The 25,658-nt window shown below is 41.1% G+C and overlaps 1 protein-coding gene across 2 annotated transcripts in view; it reads right to left on the bottom strand.

Annotated features, from left to right (window-relative positions):
- PRLR (prolactin receptor) overlaps positions 1–10,894 on the bottom strand; it is a 142,536-nt gene extending 131,642 nt beyond the window's left edge. The window contains exon 1 of one of the 2 annotated variants that reach the window (XM_043967610.1): positions 10,768–10,894. Coding sequence is in view for 1 of the 2 variants with exons in the window: in XM_043967583.1 (XP_043823518.1) it covers positions 10,768–10,784 (17 nt within the window). In the remaining variant the exon portion in view is untranslated. The remainder of the gene's footprint in view (positions 1–10,767) is intronic. The other variant, XM_043967583.1, reaches the window with a different exon arrangement.
- Between the last annotated feature and the right edge of the window lie 14,764 nt (positions 10,895–25,658).

Genomic DNA, 25,658 nt, shown 5'->3' with positions numbered 1-25,658 from the left:
TTGCGTTTTCATTTCACTTAGAAAAGGAGATGATGCAATTCCATTGGATGTTTAGGAAAGGTTTTGCTCAATAAGCAAGTGATTTTATGTCTATGGTTTCCCAAGCAATAAGGTTTCATTGGGACAAACTTGCTAACATGTCTCCAAGTTGTTCTAAGTGGGATGTTCCAAGCTTTCTTCCCTCCTCCCTCTTTCCCTGCCACTAACACTTCTTTCATGGTTGAAGTATAGAGACTGGGAAATGTCCAGAATGTTAAATCAGTCAGGAACTAATTTCAAACTTCAAACAAGTGTTCTCCATGGAAACACAGCGTGAGGGAGATGAGGAATGTGTACCTCACTCACTTTCCCCCTGTCACCAGTGGATTCATTTTTTTTTTTTTTTTTTTTTTTTGCGGGGCAATGGGGGTTAAGTGACTTGCCCAGGATCACACAGCTAGTAAGTGTCAAGTGTCTGAGGCCGGATTTGAACTCAGGTACTCCTGAATCCAGGGCCGGTGCTTAATCCACCGTGCCACCTAGCCACGCCCCCCCCAGTGGATTCTTAGTTGCTCCCATTCTAGACAGTTTTACTAAATTAATCTTAAGGTCATAGACTTAGAGATGGAAGGGACTTGGAGGTAGAAGAAACTGAGGCCCAAAGAGGTTTAAGCTATTGTCCAAGGTCCTCTAGATGGCAAGAAGCAGAGCTGGTTTTTGAACCCAGAGCCTCAAATTCTAGAGCTAGCCCTTTTCCCTTTGTATGGCACATTCTCCCACCCACTTCTGTGGGTTTCTATATCTTCATGAGGGGGTTGGATTAGATGACCCCTAAGGAATCTTCCAAAAATGGAACTATGAACTTATTATTGAAAGCTAAATGAAACCTTAGTGATTACTTAGTTCATCTTCCTCATCTTCAGATGAGGAAACTGAGGCCCAGAAAAGTTAAGTAACTGTTCAGGGTTATGCAAATTGTATCTAATGATGCCTGATTTAAACCCAAGTTCTTTGTCTCCCATCCTATAGTTTTTTTTTTCACATTATCTTGTCTCTGGGGTTTCTATGGTGGAATACTGCAGAATGACTCCCATTCTTTTTCTTTTCCTCCTGGGAAAACTAGTCCTTTTGGGGTCTCAATGATGAAACCATCTTCCTAGCACAGCATACAGGAAAACTTCATTAAAGAAGACTTCACTATTTCCGAATTTGTGGTGATTCTGGCAAGGACTGAGCTGAAGTTTTCTTTTGTACTTTCTGTGAAGAGAATACAGGGGCTGGACTTGTGATTTCAATGGTATAAGGAAATCTAGGGATGATGAAACTCCTTCTACCAATGCAGGTCAGAACCTTCTCTGTAATTCATGGTCTGATAGAGTTCCCAAGAGTACTGAGAAGTTAAGTGACTTGTCTAGAGTCACTCAGCCAGTGTGTGCCAGGTGGGTCTTGAACCATGTGTTCCTCAATTCAAGTGAAACTTTCTAGTCACTGTAGCACATTGCCTCTTGAAGAAAAGATTTGCAAAGTAAATTAATAATGCTAGCAAAATTTAAACTTCCTCCCTCCCCTCCCCCTTCCTGTTCAAATAATTTCAGATACAGGGACATGTGAAGAAGCATAAAGTGCCATGAATGAATGAAAACACCATTTATTAGAGCCACTAAGTGACAAGATGGATAGAGAGTCTGGCCTGAAAGTTAGGAAGGCCCGAGTTCAAATCTGGCCTCAGACACTTACTAGCTGTGTAACCGTGGGCAAGTCATTTCACTTTCCTGAACCTCATTTTCTTTAATGGTAAAACTCACAGTTATCTATTCATTAAAATAGATGAATATTGTTATCTATTTAAAGGTTATTTCATTGGTTTGAAGGTGATCAGGTAATTTATTTCCAGGCTACCTTTCTCCCACTTAGTCCAATTTGGTGAAGTCTTCCTGAACCTGGAGGGTAAAGTAAACTGGAAATGTCCTCTGTAGTGAGAAACCCTTCCAACGACATTTGCTAAGTTTATGCAGAGTTACAGGAGAGGTCAAAGTCCAAAGTGGCAACAGGGGAAGAAATTCCAAAGGAACCACTGTCAGCTCCCAAACCATTGTTTCCTCTGCCCTGCTCTACCTCTTTAGGCAGGGGCTTCTCTTACAGACCCAGCAGTACTTGATCTATCCTACCTGCTAAGGAGTGACATTTCTGGTTTTCAAAATCCTTTTAGAAATATGTCTCTGGTTTTGTCTAGCCTTCTAGGTAAGATGTAATCCTGGTGCGCTTGGTAGTTAATAATTAAAATCTCAGTCATCTGGTGATAGCAAAAATGCCAGTTACAAGGAGGCTTGTATAACCCATCAAAGGACCCCAGGAGCTTATATTTCAGGGTCATTGAGTCCAGCTTTCTCTTTTTTTATCTGAGGAAGCTGAAATCCAGACATTAAGTGAGTTGCCCAAGGTCTCACATATATATGCATGTGCACCTTCAGATTAGGTAGGGTGGAGGGAAAGAAACCAGGAGATGCAGGCAAATGTTTAATAACTGGCTGGGGGGCGGGATTGTGTGCAAGACATACTTTTAAGTTTAATGTTCACTATTTACATTTTTGCCATCACTTTTGTAAGCCTAGGCAATCAATAAAACAATTTGCTGGTTTCTGAGGTGTAAATTCTTACACTGAAAATTTAACAATAAGTTGGGACAGAATCCATTATACCCTTATCTCCAGGCCTCTCCCCAATTACTATCATGTCCACTGCTTGGGAATGAGTTAGGACCTGGAGTGGGGAGGAACATTTTCCATCTTCCCAGATGTGGAAAAAAAGAAGTGAAGACTCTGGAACACAAGCTCCTCACTTTTTTGGTCTTGGACTCATTTGGAAGTTCAGTGAAGCCTACTGACCCCTTCTTAGAATAATGTTTTTAAAATAGAATTGCCAAGGAAACCATTTATATTGAAATAGTTATCAAAATAAATTTAAAAAATATTCATGCATCCTATGTTAAAAACTCAGCTAACAACCAGTCACCCAATCTCCCCACCCCTAAACTGGTGATGGTGCTAGATTGAAACTGGGTATAACCCAAATCTAACCTATATAGAGCAAGTAAAAGGATTATGGTAAAATCAGCACATGCACACACACACACACACACACACACATACACACACAAACACACACAAATATCAGAATGTGGTAGACATATTAGTCTAGGCATTAGCTCTACTCATTGGGCTCTAGTTCTGGGCTTGACTTAAGTTTGGTATGTGACCTTAGGCAAATTAATTCATCTCTCAGGGTCAATAAAATGGAGAGCTTGGATTAATGAATCTTTAGAACCTGGAGATAAGTTGTTATTGTTATTGTTTAGTCATTTTCAATTAAGTCCAACTCATTATGACCCCATTTGGGGTTTTCTTGGCAAAGATACTTGGAGTGGTTTGCAATTTACTTCTACAACTCATTTTACAGATGAGGAAATGGAGACAAACAGGGTTAAAGTGACTTGCTCAGGGTCACCCAGCTAGTAAGTGTATGAGGTCAGATTTTTTTTTTCTGAGGTCAGATTTGAACTCAGGTCTTCCCGACTCCAGGCCAGGCACTCTACCCAATGCATCACCTAACTGCCCTTGGGAGAAAAGTTACAGAGGACTCTAGATCTTGAGCTGAAAGGGACCTCAGAGGCCACTTGTCTAACTCTTTCCACTTAAAGATGAGGTAACTAAGGCCTAGGAAGATTAAATGACTTGCCTAAGGTCACACAGATAGTAATTATCAACAACAGGATTTGAAGCTAGATTCTCTGACTCCAGAGGCAGTGTTCCTTCCATGATATTACTCAGTTACACACTAGGCTAGACACAGAAGATACAAAGACAAAATGAAAACTCTCCCAATCTCTAGGAGCTCACCTTTTCTTAGACTTCCATCCCTCATTAGAATATAAAGCTACTCCCCAGCATCAGCCTCTCTTGGAAAGTAGGGATTTCTGATAGCCATTTGGAATCTGAGCAGTGTGCAAGTAGACTTCAGCCTGAGGCAGAAGTGCCAGATACCAATCTGTATCACCCTTGTAATTGACTTTTAGAACTTCCGCATTGGATGGTAAATAAATGTACCTAAAGAGATTGCAGCCCAATGAAAACCTCATCTTCGATAAAGCATTCTCTTGGCCATCTCTTCTCCATTGGCTCATGGTTTACCATCTCAGCTAAGTATCACATGCAGCACAAAAGATGGCCCTGTTTGCCCCTTAGGTGAATGCCACTGTAGTCTCTTGGGCCGGCCACCAAAAGCCATCAGTTGCCCAGCCAAGTGAAAAAGAAGCTGTGTCAGCCCAGCATGGTGTGCCCTGCTGAGACCCTGCTTAGCTTTTCAATACCCACTTCTGTAAATATCATCAATGTGCCTTCTGTTATTTCCACTCCTTATAGTTTACCTGGAATTCATCCTCAGCCACCTGGTCTGTTTAACCAGCCAGGCTCAAGATCAACATTGCATATTTATTTTTTAAAGGACTTGATACAAAGGTGAATCAAGGTGAACTAAATCCTTTCTCTAAGTCAACAGCTGCTCCCCTGGTAGCCTGGCATTAAGTTGCCCAGGATGCCTTTGTGCTGATTACCTGGGTTTGAGAAAGACAGAAGAAAAAAGTATGTAGACATTGAAAAAAAAGAGAGAAAAGAAGAAAATAAATAGCAAGCCTAAAAAGTAAGAGGAAAATAGTGTTGGGGTGTGTAGGGTATAAGGACAGGAATCCCAGGTCAAAATAGGTCTTTTTTCAAACTATCCTTCCATACTTTCCCTTGAACTACCTTTCCCAAATGCAAAATGATGCTCTTAATTTTCATAGGCAACCTCATGCATAAAGCAAAAAAACCCAAACCAAACCAAAACAAAAAAACTAATGAATAAGGAAATGAGATGGAAATTCTAATCTGCACAGCACCCAAATAGCAAATCCACTGGGAATTAGTCAGGCTGCTTTCTTGTGAGGGCAGAGGGACAAAATCTTTCTCCCAAAGTTTTGAACTCAGAAAACAGTGTGGAAGGAGTTCTTTCCTCTTTGGGCTCTTTTTATGGCCTGAAATATCCTAAAAACAAGCATGTTGCAGTAGAAGTAGTCTGATGCTAACTGTATTGTGAAAGACCAGCTATCTCCTTAGCACTGAGGGCCACGGTTTGTGTCTGACCCTTTTATTCTGGGGATGCCTTTGGCTAGGTGCAGAGCAGCATCCTGAAATGTTCCAATACTTGGGAGTTGCCCCTAATGAACAGTAGAACAATGGGGTAGGTGCCTCAGAAAATCTGCTATGTAACTATCAGAAAGTTCCATTTCTCTAGACCATGAGGGAGAGTTGTATGGATTATCTGTACAATCTGGTCAATTGTGGACAGACATTGAATGTTGTTATTGTACTGTGCCCAGAGTTGGGGATAAAAGTAGGAAGAAGGAAAGGAAGGAAGGTAGAAAAAAAGGAAGAAAGGAAAGAACAATTTATTAAGGGCTACTTACTAGATACTGTGTTGAATGCTTCACAAATATTAGCTCATTTGATCATCACAACAACCCTGGAAGACTATGTCAGATGAAATACAAAGTCTGCTATAGTGTACCATGTTGGAAAGGTTTTAAGTATAATCCCAATGACAGACTGTGGTTTCTTTCTGAGGACCATTTGTAGCTAAGTACTAAGAGGATTTTTTTTTTAATGATTTCTAGGCTGAACACTAAATGATGAATCCTTTGGTCATGGTAATTCATAAAACAAAACAAAAAAACCCCATCAAATATCTTTGGCAAAATAGTGGAGAATGTCAGGAAAGGATACAGAAAGTGTTACAATTCACTCAGTTGTTATAGTTGTCTATGATCATGAATTAACTCTTGGTTTGCTAACATGTGAGACCTTTGTTGAATGGCCAACAAGTCAGCATCCCATTGGAGGAAATGAGTCATATAAGGTTGACATTCTTGCTAGAAATTAAGACAAAAGTAAATTGTAGAGAAGCAGAAGGAAGACTGACAGGTTTTCTATGAAGATACAAATAAAGGAATTGGTGAAGTTGGTTTTATTTTTGAGTCCAATGGCAACAAGCATCTTCATGGGTCAGCTGGTTAGTTTCCCTTGTGATGATGAGCAAAACCAAAAAGTGCCACTTATGTACCAATGTCTCTTGCAGAGGATCAAATATAGAAATTTTATAAAGACTTCACTAAGATTCTTGTAATTAAAATAACAAATCCATTTATGCTAGTAAAATGCTTTGTAAATCTTAAAGTGCTTTATAAATTATAGTTATATATTTTAATGCAGTGCAAAGGCAAATGCAATGTAAATCGTGAGAGCAGCAAAAAAAAAAGTTTGAAAATATTATTCAGGGTTAAGAAATGAAAGAAGCTTATAGACTACCCAGAAGTCTTTTCTATATAGAATGAATACTTCAAGTAGAACATCAGGAGACACTGGATGTGGAAGACACCAAATAACATCACGTGCACACTCACACCCAATCCCACATCCACACCCACACCATTTCCCCCCCCCCCACTCAAAATTATAGAATATACCTTAGCAAATAGGAAATAACTGGTTATCAATGTGGGAGTCATTTCCAAATCAGATGGCTCTGTAAAGTCAAACCACTGATTTATTTTTAAGACAAAAGGAATTCTTCAAATTAAAATCAACACTGAATTAGGGGGAAAAAAGAGTACAAATGATAAGATTTGGCCTGCGCTCAAAACAACCCAAGTTTACCTATTTAAACAAGCTAACCACTCGGAAAAAATGTGAAATGGCTAAAGTAATAGACATCAATATTAACTCTTGCTTTTTTCTATAGACATTTAACAACTTCCATGATAAGATAGTCATTATAATTTACCAAGTGAAGAGAACGGGTGGCACTGGTCTGATAAGTAAAATCTTAAGGAGAAAGAAGAGTGTATGTATGTGTGTAAGGTGTGTATGTGTAGAGACTACTATATCATAAAACAGAAGAGGTGGAGTAAAAAAACCCAACTCATTTTATAGATAATGGGGTAAATCATCTCAAGATCCATTAAGTCTGAAACTGGAAGGAAGACAATGAATAAAAAGTGAAGAAGATCTCTGCAGCTTTCTGTTACATGTTTTTCTCCAGTACAGATGGTGGAACCCATCTATTTAAACTCTAACATTCCCAATGTGCTACTTATAGAAATATAAATGGCATTAAGGAGAACCAATATGGGAAGAGTAGCTGGACTACACAGAGCATAAAAAGAGCAGAGCTGCACTGTAAGTAACACCATTTTGAAGGTGTTAAGGAATGAATTCTCAAGACATTTGAAAGAGAATAAACAGAATTATTTGAAAAATCATGGAAATTATTATTGCCCAGAAATGGGATATTGCAAAGGTACCAATAACTACCTAACAATAGGCCTGCTTTTTTTTTTTTTTTTGCGGGGCAATGAGGGTTAAGTGACTTGCCCAGGATCATACAGCTAGTAAGTGTCAAGTGTCTGAGGTCAAATTTGAACTCAAGTCCTCCTGAACCCAAGGCTGGTGCTTTATCAAATGCACCACCTAGCTGCCTCCTGATTTTTCATTCTTATAAAATCTTCATGAGAATAGCTTATACATAGGGAAGCCATTAAAAATATTTTGTTTTGTTTTGGGTGAGGCAAAGGTCCTATGTTTTCATTGGTGTAGGGGATCTCCAGTGAAGAAAATCCTCTACCCATGTAAATCAGCAACTGTTTTATAATTTCAAGTCTTAAAAAGTTGTTTGAGTGCATTGAGAAATATAATGACTTGTCCAGGGTCATACAGAAATTATGACTTGAATCCATAGCTTCTTAAGGATGTCCTCTCTCTTAGGGGGTCTCTCACACTTAATAAAAACATCAAAAAGAACAAGGAGGCATGTGTAAATATTCTATAACATTTGAACAGTTACACAATTAATTGCTTTTTGTATGCTGATTATAAAAATGTATTTGCTTCAATAGAGCAAAGCGTTGTCTTAGAAGACATTTCCCAACATGATGTTGAGGTCATATGAAGTTCCTCGACTGATATAAATGTGAAGATAACTTGGATGATTTCCTAATTATTAACAACAAGTGAGGCAGAAAACAGGGAGACAAATGCTTGCTGTAGGTTAATTGTCATGACTGTCATGTAGGATGTTTGATACATAATCCAAACACACAAGGAAGTGAGGCCCTCTACAGGATCCTGTTTGAGGATGACATCATGATGATCGCATCAAATCTTGGATCATTACAGAGTCTCCTAATGAGAACCAGAATACTTAAAAGATTATGGCTTATCTACATTAAAAAAAAAGTCAGGTAGATGGAGAATGCCTCTTGTCCAGTTGGGTGGATCATCCATAAGATTAATCCAGATGCTCAGATGGTTGACAAATTGGGCTCCAGATTGAATAGAAGAAAGCAATTGGAATGAATTACATTTAGGACATGCATAGTGTTGCTAATGAACTCAAACTTCTCCCTGAAACCAAACCCTATATTTTTGTGCTTGAGAGGAAATATATATGAATAGAGAGATGCTTCTCTTTTTTTGTGGGGCAATGAGGGTTAAGTGACTTGCCCAGGGTCACACAACTAGTAAGTGTCAAGTGTCTGAGGTCAGATTTGAACTCAGGTCTTCCTGAATCCAGGGCTGGTGCTTTATCCACTGTGCCACCTAGCTGTTCCCCCAAACCCTATATTTTTAAGAGCAGTGTTCTGCTGTTGTTATATGACTGTGAATCAAGGAATATGGAATCTCAGATAAATCATAGGTCCAAGTATCATAGATCTTGAGCTGGAAGCTACCTCAAAAGTCATGTGGTCAACTCCCCTTCCTTTGCAGAAGAGGAAACTGAGGGCCAAGAAGATTAATTAATTTGCTAACAGTTCCACAGGTAGTAAGTAGCATAGATGGGATTTGAACCTGGACCTCAGAATCCAGAGCAAGTGCAAATTGCAGGACCCAAAGGGCAATGGAGTGATTTACAGTGACTATGAATTGTATATTACAAAGAGAAAGTTGTGTGAAATAACACAATGTATTGTGAGTAAATATGAGAGTATATAAACATAAGAGTAAAAAGAGATGCGTTTTTCACATAAGAACAATGAGGGAACAACATATGGACCCCTTGGGTGGCTTTGGTAGCCACCAGTTATTGGGAGATCAAGGAAGCTTCCTGATGTGTCTGTTGGACTTGTGTGGAGGATTGATAGGAAGACATAGACAAGAGTCAGCCAAATAGAAAAGATCTTGATGGGCTGTGATGAACCCCATTGGTGGAAGAACCCACATCAGGGTGATTATAGAATCACTGAAGGCCTGGAGTAATATATATGCTGACTCTAAAGAACATTGCCACTTGACCTTGGTCTAGGACCCATTTCTACAAGGTACATACCCATCATCTGTACACAGTCCTTCCTGGTTACTTTTAAAATGAGAGCAAAGAATAAAGTCATTTGCAATGGCATGTTGTGGGACATGAGGGGAGTGGTGGGAGAGGAAGGGAGAACAAACTAAATCCAATTCAACAAACATTAAGTACCTACTGTGTACAAGGCCCTTAATCTTTGTCTTTACCAAAACGGTTTCCTAGTTAACTGAGGGGAAAGACAGCTTTCATTGTTGAGGCTGAAGTCTCTGTTTACTACCTCCCTTGTTTCAGAATGGATTTTTCTCTCCCTTTTGGGCTCTTTATGACTTGGCTCCTGACTCTGAACCCATCCACATTGAGACATCCAGAGTAAATGCTGAGCATTGCAAGAGAGATAAACTGCATCATGTATATTCCCCACAGGATGAAGGTAGGTAGGAGAAGGAGGATTAACAGGGACCTGGAGGGCTGCATCTGGAGGAACAGACTGCCCAAGGCAACCACTGAGGGGAGAGTGGAAGAATGGCAATTTATAAAGTTTTTAAGTGGGTCTTTGCTAAGTGCTCTTCCTGGAAATGGTCCCCTCTTCCCTTACTCTAAAAGGAAGCATGGGCAGGAAAAGAAATCAGCATGGTGGGCACCATGCCATGTCAGCGGACAGAAGGGAACAAGATAGTTTCAGCAGCTCTCAGATGAACACAATTTCAAGGAGTTGAGTGCTTCCATTGGCCACAAGCGGTGCCAAGGGAAGAGGTTTGCTTCCCTTGCTTAGGGTTTCCCCCGTTCTATACTCTTTAGTGCTTGTCCTGATTCTCCAAGCTCTCATCCTCCCACTTGCCTTGAGGATGGCCTGGAATGCCCTCAGCCTTGGTCTCTGACCATAACCCGCATTTCTTCATCTTTCTGCTTCCCTGCCCATTCAAAACACTCCCTCCTCTCCTCCCATGACTGGGGTGAGGGTGGGGGAGTGAGCTGCACTGCTTCTCTCACTTCCTCTGTCTGGCTTCTCTTCTCATTTGATTCCAGAGATTTTCCTATATCCATGCTTCCTTAGCTTTATCTCCCAACTCACTCTTTGTTCTGCATCGATCGATTATGCCACAGTTGCTGCTTATCAGGCTGCCCTTTTGGTCTTCAGTACAAATGTTGGGCTATAACATTTTCTTTCCTAAACTCCCAATGCCTGGGAATAGGGTCCCAGGTCAGGTCATCCAAGCTTCATTGGAAAATCCCTTCTTAAAATCTTTGACTTCCCTAAAGACGTTCCTAAGCACAGCCTTATAGTCTACAGTCTCACCCTTCCCCGCCCCCACCTTTTCCCAAGCTCAGAGAAGGAAGAGGAAAAGAGGAGGGGAGGAACTCACAAAAAAAAGCGAAATGAGGAAAACCTTTTCTCACCTGAGGGGCTCTTGCATTTTGTCACCTCTCCAGTTTCTCTGGTCCCGGATTGCCACATCACTTTTACCTGAGTGCTTAGAAGGCACTTTTACCTGTGTTTAGAAGGCTCACTTTTCTACACTTTGTGCAGTGAGATTCAGAATGCTCTAACTCTAACGTCATCCCTTTACAACCTGATAACAGGCACAACCTTTGTTAATTATTCATCTTACCTCAAGTTCTGGAATGACTGCTGAGTTTAGAGTTAGAGAAGCAGGGTTCAAATCCCAAATATGCCATTTATTTCCTGTTTGACCTTGGATAAATCACTGAACCCCTCTGAGCCTCAGTTTCTTCATTGATAAAAGGAAGGGGGGCTAGGTGAGACAGCCTCTGGGGTCTCTTCCGGCTCTCTATGTATAAAAATGAAGCCATCTCACATGTATAGGGTTAGAGTGTACAGTGATGTTTTTAGCACAAGTATCACTTTCATACAAGTCTGGAAAGTGAAGAATGCAAATTAATGCAGAATTTTGTGGGGGGGGGGTGGGAGAAGGGGGAATATGTGTGAAAGAAGTATCTTTATAAGGTTTTTATTTTGAATAAGATAAGAGGGAGAAAGGAAGTATGGTTTTGATAGAAAGTATTTGTGCTATCAAAGTCATCTATTGTACAGGGAACTCCCAGTGTGTAAATTCCCTCCATATATGCATATTGACAAATGATCAGTAAGTCCATTTTAGAGGTGGCTGGGGAACTAGGTGTGGAAGCAGGCCTTCAACCTGGGTCTTCCTTACTCCAAGACTGGTCCCATATCCAAAAGAACAGGCTACCTTGTGTTATGTACTAGCAATAAAAGGGCAAGGAGTGAATAGGCTTTAACAGAGAGAGTAATACACCATTGCTCCAAAATCACTCAGCTATTCCAAACCAAAAATCACAGTGGCATCTGACTATAGAAACTCAGACTGTTAAACAAAAACCTCAAATATACTCAAAGCAACCATGATTTCTGACAAATAAACATAACACTCTATGGTGCCCCTTACTTAATGCAACCCTATAATCAGCAATGGAATTTACTTTTATGGGACTGATTCTGTCTTTGACAAATAGGAGTCAAAATCCACATTTCCACTTTAACAGTTACATTGGTAAGAAGATGCCTCACATCTATTTTTTTTACCAGTATGCTTGAGGATATCGAAATGGGATGTTGCCAGTTTGGATAATGTTCCTATCCACAAATTGTTGTTCAGTCGTTTCAGTTGTGTCTGACTCCTCATGACTCCATAGGGAGTTGCCATTTCCTTCTCCAGCTCATTTTACAGAGGAGGAAACTGAGGCAAACAATGTTAAGTGACTTACCCAGGGTCATACAACTAGTAAGTATCTGAGACTGGATTTGAACTCAGGAAGATGAATGCTCTATCTACTGTACCACTTGCTGCCCTATCACAAATTTCTTTAAATGCAGACTCATTTTCAGAAAATATAGTCTTGCAAACAATGACACAGACCTGTGATTCTTGCAGTAGATGGTTGAGATAGAACTAGGTTGCCATCGAGTCAATTTAGGATCATGCCATTACAGATCTAGATATGAAAGGAGCCTCAGAGGTAATGACCTCATTGAAATCTGTTATTTTAAAGATGAGGAAACTAAGACCTAGGGAGATTAAGTGACCTGTCCAACATCACATGGGTAGCAAACAACAGAGGTGGAATAAGGTTTGTCCTTTGTTCTTGAAGAGGATCATGACAGATGTCATGACTTGCAATGTATTGGATTTAAGTGAGGAAGGGCTGTGCAAAGTCACCAGCCTCACTCTCTCCTCCAGAGCCATCTGGGTCCTGTGGCAAGATAGATTATCAAGATGACTGGAGATGGTCCTGGATGTTTAAGGCAATTGGATCTAAGTGACTTGCCCAGGGTCACACGGCTACAAAGTGTATGAGGTGAGATGTGAAGTTTGATCCTCCCAACTTTAGGGTCAGTGCTCTATCTATCCACTGTGCCACCTAGTGGCCCAATGTGGAAAAAGGATTGTGAAGGACTCTATTAGGATCAAGAAATTCTTCCCTTGAAAAGGCTTTGTAAGATTAACATGGACGTTTGACCAAAACTTCTTGGTTATTTCTCATGGAAAAAAGAGGTAGGCAGCTTTGCTGGGTTATACTGTGGGGCCTGGCATATGTCATATCACTTTACAGAATTTCAAAATTAGAATTGATTGCAGGCCACCAGGCATTGCTCCTAGGCAGTGTTTGCATATACACGATTTACAGATGTACTACATGCATTATGGCCAAGATATGTGAAGACTGCTTTCTGGAGCAAAAATATTTACCTAGAAAAGGCATCCTTTATTGGATGAGAACTCATGTTGACAGCTTTGGAAAACCTGAAATCCTCAAGCAATTTCTCTTCTTGACACCTCCTCCATATTCAGTTCAAAATCTAGGCCAATGTCAGATTCCATGTAGTTAACCATAAAACAATTAGCCTAAAGTAACAGGTAAGTTACCATTTGCCTAAAGAGATGAGTCTAGGGACGCTTCTCATGTTAATATTTTCAGTGGAGGTGCTACAATCTGATCTATAAGGTGATGAGGCAAACAAAAAGACTCATCTCCAAAATGAAAGGACCAAACTAAATTATCCCCAAGGTTCCATTCACTTCTAAATTTTATGAAGGAAGGTAAGGGAATAAGTATTAAGTGCCTGCTGTCTGCTAGGCATGCACTGAGCTATGCACTTTATGAATTATTTCCTCATTTGATCTTCACAACAGTAGGCACTGTTATCATGCCCATCTAACAGTTGAGGAAAGAGGCAAACAGCTGCTGAATAACTTGCCCAGAGTCACAAAGCTAGTAAAGGTCTAAGACTGGATGTGAACTCAGGTCTTCCTGACTCCAGGCCTAGTGCCCTACCTACTATGCCAACTCAACCTTGTGATCAGTGTTTAATATTATTCTTTTTTTTTTTAGTGTGGCAGTTGGGGTTGACTTGCCCAGGGTCACACAGCTAGTAAGCGTTAAGTGTCTGAGGCCGGATTTGAACTCAGGTCCTCCTGACTCCAGGGCCAGTGCTCTATCCACTGTGCAACCTAGCTGCCCCAAAGTTCAAAGAGATTTTTTTTTTGGCAAGGCAATGGAGGTTAAGTGACTTGCCCAGGGTCACACAGCTAGTAAGTGTTAAGTGCCTGAGGCCGGATTTGAACTCATATCCTCCTGAATCCAGGGCCAGTGCTCTATCCACTGTACCACCTAGCAGTCCCTTGTTTAATATTATTCTTCTAGACTTGTAGGCAAGAATATATTTATAATCTTTGAACAAGATGTCTCCTTAGGACTTGGACAGAGGGCATCAAAGCTATTCTGAGTTGGGAAGGGGTGCAGACACCACTCCATGAAAGGGAGATAGAGACCCCAGGAAACTGCCCTCGACAAGGTCTCTGCTGGGGAGGACAGGCTGTGTCTCAGGAGGAGAAGAAACATATTATCTGGTCTAATTAAGCTTGAAAACTAGGTTCCAAGGTCAATCTTTTCATACTTAAAATCCAAGAAGCTTGGTTACTGGGGGATGGAGGGGAGTGGTAACTTAGATAACCCTCCAGATACCTGGAGATTACTCTTATATGTCCTCTCCCTTTCCTTCCTCCTTCCCCCAGATTAGGCTGAACATACCCAGTTGCTCCAACTGATCTTCATATGGCTTGGATCTGAAGCCTTTCACTGTTCTGCTTCCCTCCTTTAGGTGCTTTTCAGGGGACCAAAATCCTTTTTAAAGGTGTAATATCAAGCAAGAACTTAACCTATTACTCCAGATGTTGCTGACCAGGGTAGAATCTGGAGGGATGATGGCCTCTTTATTCCTGGTCACTTTGCCTCTCAATGTAGTCCAAAATCATACTAGCTCTTTTTGGTTGCCATGTTGATTCATGCTAAGCTTGTGGTTCACTGAAACTCCTAGACCTTTTTCAGACAAACTGCTACCTAACCATGCCTACTTTCAATGTGTACTTGTGACTTTTTTTAACCCAAGTGTAAGATTTTATTTACTTTCATGTGCTTGAAAACTCCCATTGTCTGAAAAATATGGGGGACGTTTGTTGATGATACTCTTTCCTCAGGCTGTTCTTGCAGCATTAGTGCCTCGGTTATAAACCACTGGTGAATTGAATCAGTTCCTTCCCCCAAATCTTTTTGGTTATACCTCCCCTCCCCCTTGTCATAATAAACGGAAACTTCTCCAGGAAAGAACCATACTGTCCATTTTCAGTACAACTTTCAGCAATATCAGTTGGGTACAACCTTGCATGGTGGCCTGAAAGTCCTTGAGAAAGGATCCCTTGGGAAACTACTACCAAAGATATCTCTCTTGTGAAGCTAAGCTAATCAGCCTATGATGACTCAGTGGAAGGACTTACCGCTAGAGCTTAGGGATAAATACAGGGTGTGCACTCTTAGTGCTCACACTCATCTATTGTTTTTACCTGTGGGTGTCCAACCTCATGAGAATGCAATAAAAGACTTTTGTCATACTAAAAAAAAGAAAGAAAGAGAAAGATATTTCTCCTTATTGTTGATCTACCATAGTCAGAGCTGACCTCTGTCTTGTACTTTGGTCTATTTATGAGCATTTTGGAAAATACTTCAATTTTTGAGGAATTTTAAATGCAAAATCCCCGAGTTTTGCTGTCACGTCAAGATTGCCTTACACTAAGTGATATGAACTGCAATGAAAGTTCTTGGGTTTCATTTGGATGTAATATGACCAGCATATTCTCTGTAAGGGGCTAAAATTCTAGCTAGCCTGTCTAAAATATCTAATGAGTGGTTGCCATTAAATTAGAAGCTTTAGCAAGAGTTAGACTTTTAAGCATTTATTAAGGAGAATAAGAATTTGGTGAAGAGAGAGAGAAAGAGGACTAGATTCAGCTATCTATCTCAGGAAGCCCACATCTCTGCACCACTCTGCATGAGAGTCCTGATGAAAGAGAGCAAGAGAGCCAGCCTCGCCCCTTCTTCCTCCCACAAGCCTCCTGTGAAACTGGGAACATCCTGTCCACACGCACACAGCTCCAAGCTAATTGTCAGGTAGCTTTGATAGACAGTACCGATGAGCAAATGTCACTTTCTGACCCCAAGGACCTGACCACATGGATTGCCCTCAGATGTCTTCTCCTCATGGTGGAGCTTTCCTACAGTAACTCTCCAGCAGGTGGCGTCACTCCAATCATTACATCTCTCAGGGTGGAACTTTGCCATGCAGTATCTGTGCATAGCATTCCTCAGATCTGCAGAGTATTGTTGTGCCCATGCAAAACCTTGTGAATCCAGAAGGAATTGATGGATTGTGGGGATATTTAATCACCGTGTTCTGTTGACCCTCTTGGCAAGAGTACTTTACCCTCATTGGTATTAGAAAACATTACTTGGGGTGGGGCAGCTAAGTGGTGCAGTGGATAGAGCACCAGCCCTGGATTCAGGAGGACCTGAGTTCAAATCCAGCCTCAGACACTTGAGACTTACTAGCTGTGTGACCCCGGGCAAGTCACTTAACCCCAATTGCCTCAACAAAATTAAAAGAAAAAAAAGAAAAAAAATTTCTGGGCATTTTAATAGCTCAGAAATAGCATTTTAAAGTCTGCAGAGTGTTTTTCATAACATTATCTCATTTGATCTTCACAACAGCCTTGTGAGGTTGGTGCTATTATCGTCCCAGTTTTACAGGTGAAGGAACTGGGGATCTAGATTTACGTGACTTTGCTCTAGGATCACAAAGTTAGCAAGTATCTGAGGTTGGATTCAAACCTAGTTCTTCCTGACTTTGGAGTATAGTGTCTTTCCACTAAGTCTTGCTGCTCCTTTCAGTAGCTAGGGCTTATTCTTGGGTTGTTTTAAAAATCAAAGAGAATCTGGTTAAGATGCGACACTTCACACAAAAAGTGGTCCTACAATATCATCTGAAAAATTCTGCTGAAACAGATGGTCCAGCTCAGAAAAATGAATAGCAATGCCTTCATCTGGTTGTTGACTCATTTTGGGAAACATACATTTTAAAAAACAACATTTGATGATCCCTGCTTTCATTCTTTCAATAAGCTCTCAAGTTCACAAGACATCTCAGTCCAAGGTGAAACAGAGGTTGTGAGAGAGCTTATTGTGATGTTTATGCACATCCACAGACTTCTTTTTTGGTGAGGCAATTGGGGTTAAGTGACTTGCCCAGGGTCACACAGCTAGTAAGTGTCAAGTGTCTGAGGTCGGATTTGAACTCAGGTCCTCCTGAATCCAGGGCCAATGCTTTATCCTCTGTGCCACCTAACTGCCCCCACAGACTTCTTTTTAAAAATTTTTCACCTTTACTGATGTGTTTTGTTTTTACATTACATTTACAGATTACTCCCACTTCATTAAAAGTCTCTCATCATGAATATTACACATGTGGTTAGTTCAGGCTTCTTTGTTATATTTGCCTCAAAACAGGAAGGGAAGTCTTCTCTGCACACGATTCCCAGACATTCCCCATAGTAGTCATTTCATGTAGAAATGATCATCACAACTTTTCTCAGGTTTCATCATGGAAAGTTGTATTAAATGACATCCTTACCACCAGAAGATGTTATAGAAAGGGAGCTGTAATGAATCATTAAGGAAGCAGATGACTCATCAAGGCAGTAAGACACTCTTCAACTCTTCTTGGGACTAACCCTGTTCTAAAAGCACTGCCACACATAACTACAGTAATTTAAGAGAAAGACTAAAATTAAATCACAGTTCCCTTTGGCAAAATAATGGTACTAACCCTTAGGCTTCCTGGAAAATAGCTATTGAAGAGTACAGAGACAAAGACACTGAGAAAATTATTCATCCTGATGTTTGATTCAGTGCATGTTGTTTACTGAGTATACTTTGGGTACTATGCAGGGATTACAAAAACAAAAAGATTAAGACACAATCCCTTCTCTCAAGAAATGTCACAATCTATTTCGAGAAAACAAGACAAACTCACAAGAAACAATTAAATGACACTGTAAGGTAGTATGTGGTAAATATCCATATGATTGGTACAGATGATAAATGTCAGAGAAACAGGCACAAAAGACATACTGATATAGCAGATAGAATGCTGGAAGATAGGAAATATTGGGTTAAAGTCACACTTTTCTTGGGGGGGGCAGTGAGGGGTAAGTGACTTGTCCAGGGTCATACAACTAGTAAGTGTCAGGTGTCTGAGGTGGGATTTGAACTCAGGTCCTCCTGAATCCAGGACTAGTGTTTTATCCACTGCCCCCTAAAGTCACACTTCTAATACTAGTTCTGTGACTGCGTAAATTATTGTTACTGACATTTCTGTAGCACACTTTTATGTATTCTATCTCCATACCACTTTTTATATTAATCTCCTCTTCTCCACTCCAGGTCCAGTGCTTTATCATCTCTCACCTGGATTATTGTAATGACCTCCTAGCTGGTCATCTTTCCTCCAATCTCTTCCCTCTGTGATGCATCTTCCACAAAGGTACTTGTGTGGAATTCCTCATCTGGGAAACGACATTCCAAGTGTCCAGGTCTGACTTCAGTGGCTTCAGTACATACATTAGAAACTCCTCTCCTGGGCATTTAAAGTCCTTCAGGGTCTGGCTTCAGCCTGTCTTTCCACACATTTTCATGACTCTTGATCGTATACCCTACCTCCCCAGCACACTGGCCTCTTGGCTGTTGCCTATATGTTATACTCTCTTTCACCCCTCCATCCTCCATGATAGGAATGTTCTCTACCCTTGTCTTGGCCCCCTTGAATCCCTAGCTCCTTTCAGAGCTGAGCTTAAGCCCCTCCTCTTCCATAAATCTCTCTCTTTTTTGTGTGTGTGAGGCAGTTGGGGTTAAGTGACTTGCCCAGGGTCACACAGCTAATAAGTGTTAAGTGTCTGAGGCCGGATTTGAACTCAGGTCCTCCTGAATCCAGGGCCGGTGTTCTATCCACTGCACCACCTAGCTGCCCCCCCATAAAGCTCTTCTGATCCCTCTAATTACTGGCACTTTCTTCCCTCCCAAAGGACTTGGTGTTTACTTCATGTATATCCACTCCTGCCCCCTGGATAATATGCTGTCAGATACTGTTTTTCATGTTTGTCCTTTTATCCCTAGCACAGTGCACAGTGCCTTGAAATAATGGATACTTAATAAATCCTTGTTTAATTTAATTGAACTGAAATGAGCTAATACATGCAGAGCTTTTTGCACATTTGAAAGCCTATCTAAATGCCAGTTCTTATTATAGGAACTGGAGGAGGGAGTGATCACTGGTCTAGAGAAGTCAGGGATGTCACTAGGTAGGAGGTGGAACTTCCAAAGGGTGCAGAATACTTGAAGGGTGGGAGAAATCAGGAGAGGACATTGCGGGGGAGGGTCATGAAGATCAGTAGGGAGGTGGGAATCGACCTGCTCAATGACAGCAAAGAAAGGTGTTGGCTGGACTGAGGTGTGTGCTAGAGAGAGGTGGGAAATGTATTTGGGGGTGAGAGTGGGGGAAAAGAAAGCTACATCGAGAGGCCTTGAAGTCTGGGTTATAGAGTTCATACTTCAACCTGGAGGTAGTAGGGAGCTATTGAGGTTTTAGGGCAAGGGAATGAACTCTGCACTGCACAAGGACAAAAAAAGGTCGGGCAAAAAGAAGAAAACCCAAGCAATTAAAAGAAAGAATGATAGCTGGCACTAATATAGTGCTTTAAGATTTGCAAAGCACATTACATGCTACATCATTTGATCAAGAACATGTTTTTTAATGCATGACTAAAGTATTCTATGGGCTGTCAGCATAGGGACAGCCATGAGCCTATGAGATAGAAACTGCATTTATAGTGAAGATTACATGACAGACAGCCCTTTCCCCTGGGACCTATCAGAATGCAGATGGAAGGGGACCTGAAGCATTTGAAACCGAGATCTGGAGCCCTCAGAGAACAGCACCTATTTGCCTTTTGCCTGTCTCTCCCCTCCTAAGTCCCTGGTAGCAGACACAGCTAAGTCCCTGGACTGCTTGGCACGGTTTCAGATGCCTCCTCCAAGTCTAGCAGGTAGGTGACACAGAGAGGATCTGTAGCAGTCCAGGAGACAGCAGGGGCTGGGAAACATCCACTCACAGGGGACCACTCCTCTAGCCTTGGGCACCAGCTCCTCTGGGCTCCCAAAGACAGTCAGCTCCTCCTGACAAAAGCCTGCCCTCTTCCCAGCAATATTAAGAAAAAAACATTTTTCCTTAGTGTCTAGACCTGTGTTTTCAGAGATGGAGAGAATTCCTGGTTGAGGAAATTCCATTTACTAATGCAGATCAGCAACTGATTTGCAATTTATAGTCTCAGAGAATGGCTCAGGGCACTGAGAGGGGTTAAATGACTGGACAATGCAGTATGTGTTTGAAGAGGCAAGATTCGAATCCAGGTCTTCTTGACTATGAGGTAGGTATTTATTCACTAAGCTGCTATGTTGCATCTCCCAATCATCCATCATCATCACTATCATTATCCTACCTCCAGACAAGATGTAAGAAGCATAAAGCTGTCAAGAAAGCTAAGGCCATACATGTCAGGAGACTGGCATTCTTAAATTAATGTTCAATGGGAAAAACTTGCTTAGAGGGATTGACACCTTTGTAATACCAGCCGACATATGCTCCTGGAACAGTAAAATGGATGATAATGGATTCAGAAAGCATTTAAGCAAATTCCCCTATGATATGAATGAAACACAGGGCCCATCACCCCAAGGCAGCTGTAAAAAGATGTGTACATCTTAGTCAAAAAGGAGGAAAGGATTGAATGATGTTCTCAGAGCACATGATAAATCATTTGGAACCTTGCAGAATCATGTCTGGAACAAACAGATACCATTTTATACTATACATCCCCTTCCTCTTCTTGGCTTAGTTCCTCCCAGGACCTGCATTTAAGGTGCCCAGGCCAGATCCACATGGGTTCAGGGTGGATGCTTTGTCCACTGTGTCACTTAGCTGCCCCATGATGACACCTTTAGGGTTAAATTGAGGGGTGAGGGGAATGCACTGGGGGAGGGCGAAGGGCAGACTTAGCATGAGGTGAAATCCTACATGAAAGAAACAGGGAAGGGGTTATGGAGTGGGGGAAGAGATGGGGGAGGAGCAGGGCAGTAATTGAATTTTACACTCATCAGTAAAGGCTCAAAGACCTTAAACTCATCAGAGTTGCCTCAAGGAGGGATTAACACACACACACACACACACACACACACACACACACACACACACACACACACCCAACTGGATAGAGTAATCTATTTAATCTGAGCAGTAAATGAGCCTAACACTCATCAGAATTGGCTCAAAGACCTCAATCTCATTAGAATTGGCTCAAGGAGGGAATAACATACACACTCAATTGGGTGGAGTACTCTCTCTAACCCTGCAGGAAAATTGGAGGGGAAGGGGTTAAAGAGAGAGGAGCAAAAGAAGGAAGGGCAGAGTGGGGGAGGGGACAGACAGAAGCAAATCCCTTTTGAAGAGGGATAGGATGAAAGAAGATGGATAAGAGAATAAATATCATGAGGAAGGGAATAGGATGGAAGGGGAACAGTTAACAATAGTAATCATGAAAAAGAGAAAAGGGGGAAAAATTGTACAAAAAGTGTTTATAGCAACTCTTTTGTGGTGGCTAAGAATTGAGAATCAAGGGAATGTCCATCAATTGAGGAATGACTGAAGAAGCTGTGGGTATATGATTGCAGTGAAATAGTATTGTGCTATAGGAAATGACAAAAGGATGATCCCAGAAAAACCTGGGAAGGCTCATAAGCTGATATATAGTGAAGTGAGCAGAACTGGGAGGACATTGTGCATAGTGACACAGGTGTCAGATATGGTCTATGAAGCCAAGCCTTCCTGATTCCAAGACCAGCAGGTGAGGATGCAGTAATCATTTGCTGGTTGATTGAGAATAGTAGGCATTCTTTTTCTCTTCCACCTACCTGCTCATCTTCATCTCCTTTGTGCCCTCTCCCTCCCTAATTTCCTCAAATATAACCTATATCTGCACAAAGGATGCTTAAGGTATAGCCTCCCTCAAAGATGCTTGAAGGAGCCTGTGCAGGTTTTGGTGGCACATTTTACCCTACTTTATTTTCTAGTAAAAATAACAAAACTTAGATTTGCTTTTGTTTGTTTTGTTTTTGTTTTTGTTTTTTTGCTGGCCAGAGTGGCAGTAAAAGGATGATTGTGGCTGCCCTTACCTCTTGCAGAATAACATAGTGGTACAATGCAATTTGTACACAGAGGACCCTGTTTCTTCTTCTTTTTTTAATGTAATAAACATTTGTATTTATAATTTTGAGTTCCAATTTTTATCCCTCCTTCCCTCCCTCCCTTCCCTCCTCCCCGAGGTGGCAAGCAATTAGATCCCATTTCTTCTTATGGAAGGTTATCTGAGACAGACATAGTTAGAGGCCCTTGCAAAATCATATTTTGAAACATGAACCGGACTTGGCATTGATTCATCCAATACCCTATTGGTAAAGCTCTCTCTGCTCAGGAGGAGAACAACATCATTCTTTTGTTAATTAGCCAGGAGTTTGGGGTTGAATAAGAAAGGGAATACAGGGCAAGAGGAAGACAGGGGCTACTATAAGAAAAAAGTAGAACAGGAAACTTATCAAATAAGTTTCCATTTCCTCTGGAATACTTCTCCCTGGCTCTACTGAAACTCTGAATCTCTCAGATCAGAATGCCAATGTTGATACACAGAGCATAGGCCAGGAACTCCCACAGGCAGCTGGCCAGCTGCCAGCAGCCGCTGAGGCAATCACTCCAGCATGTTTATAAACCTCTTTCTCATTAGTGCTCTGAACCTTGTTCATCGCTCCACATGCCCATCCCTAGGGGCTGGAGGGGAGAGGCCCCAGTAATATTCTTTAGCAGTATGTGGTTTCTGTAATACTCTCTCACCTTCATGTTTCAAATATTGGTGGTTGGGTTAAAATGAACATCCCACATGATCTAGGCCTCCACTCAAAGGACCTGTGCTCAAATCCTGGCTCTGCCATTAGAGACCTAGGTGGCTGAGAAAGTCACTCAAACGATTCTAGGCTGAATGGCCTCATCTTTAGGACAAATGACCCTGTCAGAGCTGAGATGACTGTTGAGGTTCCTTTTAGTTCTAAATCTATGATCTTGTATGGGGAAAAGGGGCTCTTCGATAGGCTGAAGGGTGTGAGTGGATTTGATCAGTTCATCTATAAGCATTTATTAAGCACCTACTAACTGTTAGGGACAGCTAGATAGTGTGCTGGGCCTCTATCTCACCTCAGACACTTACTAGCCATGTGACCCTGGGCAAGTCACTTCTCCCTGTTTGCCTCAGTTTCCTCATCTGTAAAATGAGCTGGTAAAGGAAATGGCAAACTACTCCAGGATCTCTGCCAAGATAACCCCAAATGGGATCACGAAGAGTTGGACATGACTGAAACCACTAAACAACAACTAGCTACTGGGCTTCCTAAGGGCTGATATAAAAACCCTCAAGGAGTTTACATTCTATGGAAACAAGAAGGATCTGTCCAATATACTTAGCCTTAGCCAAAAACGTAGGAAAACTGTGGGCTGATCATATAAGACAACCATTTTTTCTGAGGTTCAGCTTTGGGGCACCTCCCATCTAATCCTAAAGCTGCCTCCCTGAATCACTACCAGGCTTCCTGAGTCCTAACTTTGCCTGGATCCCATGAATTGTAGTACCTTATGGTGTGGCTTGAATTTTCCATCAAGGCATGATTCTTCTAGTTGATGTTTCCATTTTCTCTCCTCTGCTCACTTATCCCCAACAGCTCTTTGCATGAAGGTGTTATATGGAAAATAAGGAGGTTGGTTTTTGTATAACTGTTAAGATTCTCACTTAACTGCTAATTCCTATGATCTGGTCAGTCTAGCTAATCCAGCCTGTAGTCCATCCCTTTTCCTCACCCTCTCTGTTGTTTGAAGATGAAGGCATGAAGGGCTAAGGCCTAATGTTTCATAGGAGAGGAAGGATATCTATTTTTTTTTTTTTTGCGGGGCAATGGGGGTTAAGTGACTTGCCCAGGGTCACACAGCTAGTTAAGTGTCAAGTGTCTGAGGCCGGATTTGAACTCAAGTCCTCCTGAATCCAGGGACGGTGCTTTATCCACTGCACCACCTAGCTGCCCCCAGGATATCTATTTTTAAAGGCACCTTGTTTTAATTCCTTAGAAAATACTGCTAGATCTGTGACTGTATTTTTGCTCTGCTTATTAAAGGATGCTCTAAGAAGCTGAGGTCATGGGTCCAATCTCTCTTCTAAAGTCCCTATTGACACTATAACCTAGTTCCTAGAAGCACAGGTTTAGAAATAGAAGAACTTGGGGCAGCTAGATGGCACAGTGGATAGAGCACTGGCCCTGGAGTCAGGAGTACCTGAGTTCAAATCTGGCCTCAGACACTTAACACTTACTAGCTGTGTGACCCTGGGCAAGTCGCTTAACCCCAATTGCCTCACTAAAAAAAAAAAAAAAAGAAAAGAAATAGAAGGACTCTTGGATATTACTTTATCCACTCCACCCCCACCCCATCAATTTTACAGATGAAAAAACTGAGGCCCAGTTAGGTGAAGTGATATGCAATAAATGACATAGTAGTAAGTAGCAGAGCCAAGGTTCAAGCCTCGAATCTAGCACAATTCTGCTCTAGAGTGACATATACCCCACGACCTTGGCTGACCATTTTGTAAAGGCAGGCTTTTTGCCTCAAGAAGGAGTTGAAGAGGGTGGATGGATGGGTATAGAATGATGAATACTATGGAACACTATTCATAATGCCTGCCTTAATGTGTTTTATATATATATACATACATACACACAAACACATACATACATACATATATAAAATCCACTTTTACTTTTTAATAAAAATCAACTTTATGATACATTTTATCTGATAAACCATATTTTACTATGTGAATTAAACCAAAAATTATATAATTTTAAATAGAATTCATAGTTGTAAAAAAATGAAGAAAGGCCCAAAGAATAGAGCTAAGAATTTTAGAGGCAGGCTTTTAGGTAGACTGGATGTTTGAGGGATTCCATGAATTTTTGTTGTTGAGTCACTTCACTCATGGCTGACTGACTCTCTGTGACTCCATTTGGGGTTTCCTTAACAATAAAGTAGAATGGTTTGCCATTTCCTTCTGCCACTATATGGATACTTCTTTCACTTAAGCTGCTTGACTGCTGGGACTATTTCTTTTTTGTCTTTGTATTCCTAGCACTTAATAAAGCCCCCTTGTACAAAGGGGGCAATTAATAATTTCTTATTGAATGGAATTATTTAAATAGGATGGTTAGAATGTCAAAATCATTGCTCTTCATATAAACTAACATTTCAGATGCCTTAAGAAGAATTTAAATGTCATTTATGTTACTTATTGACTTTGGTCCTTAATCACACAAAAAACATGCAGGTAGTTGCTATTGGTTAGTCCCATTCCTTAATATATATTGGATAAAAAAGGCTTTCAGGAAATGGTCTCCTGAGGTTTATAAAAGTTGATCTTTCTCTCTCTCTCTCTCTCTCTCTCTCTCTCTCTCTCTCTCTCTCTCTCTCTCTCTCTTTCAAGTAATTAGTTCAAGTAAGCCTCCACTAAAATACTACTCTGACAGCCCATGTTGGCATGACCTCAGGTTCTAGGAAGCAAGGTCAGAAAGGTCTGAAGTCTGGTAGGGTCTATCCTGCAGAAAAAGGCTCTGTATACAATTACCTGCCTTAATGATGGAGAGTTTGTGCTATCATCTTTATCTATGAAAGTCAACATGAGGCATTTAATTAATTTAATTCCGTGCCTGGAATGCACTCTCCTTTC

This window comes from Dromiciops gliroides, chromosome 1, assembly GCF_019393635.1.
Source record: "Dromiciops gliroides isolate mDroGli1 chromosome 1, mDroGli1.pri, whole genome shotgun sequence".
Taxonomy (NCBI): domain Eukaryota; kingdom Metazoa; phylum Chordata; class Mammalia; order Microbiotheria; family Microbiotheriidae; genus Dromiciops; species Dromiciops gliroides.
This window is presented reverse-complemented; position numbering and strand designations above follow the sequence as displayed.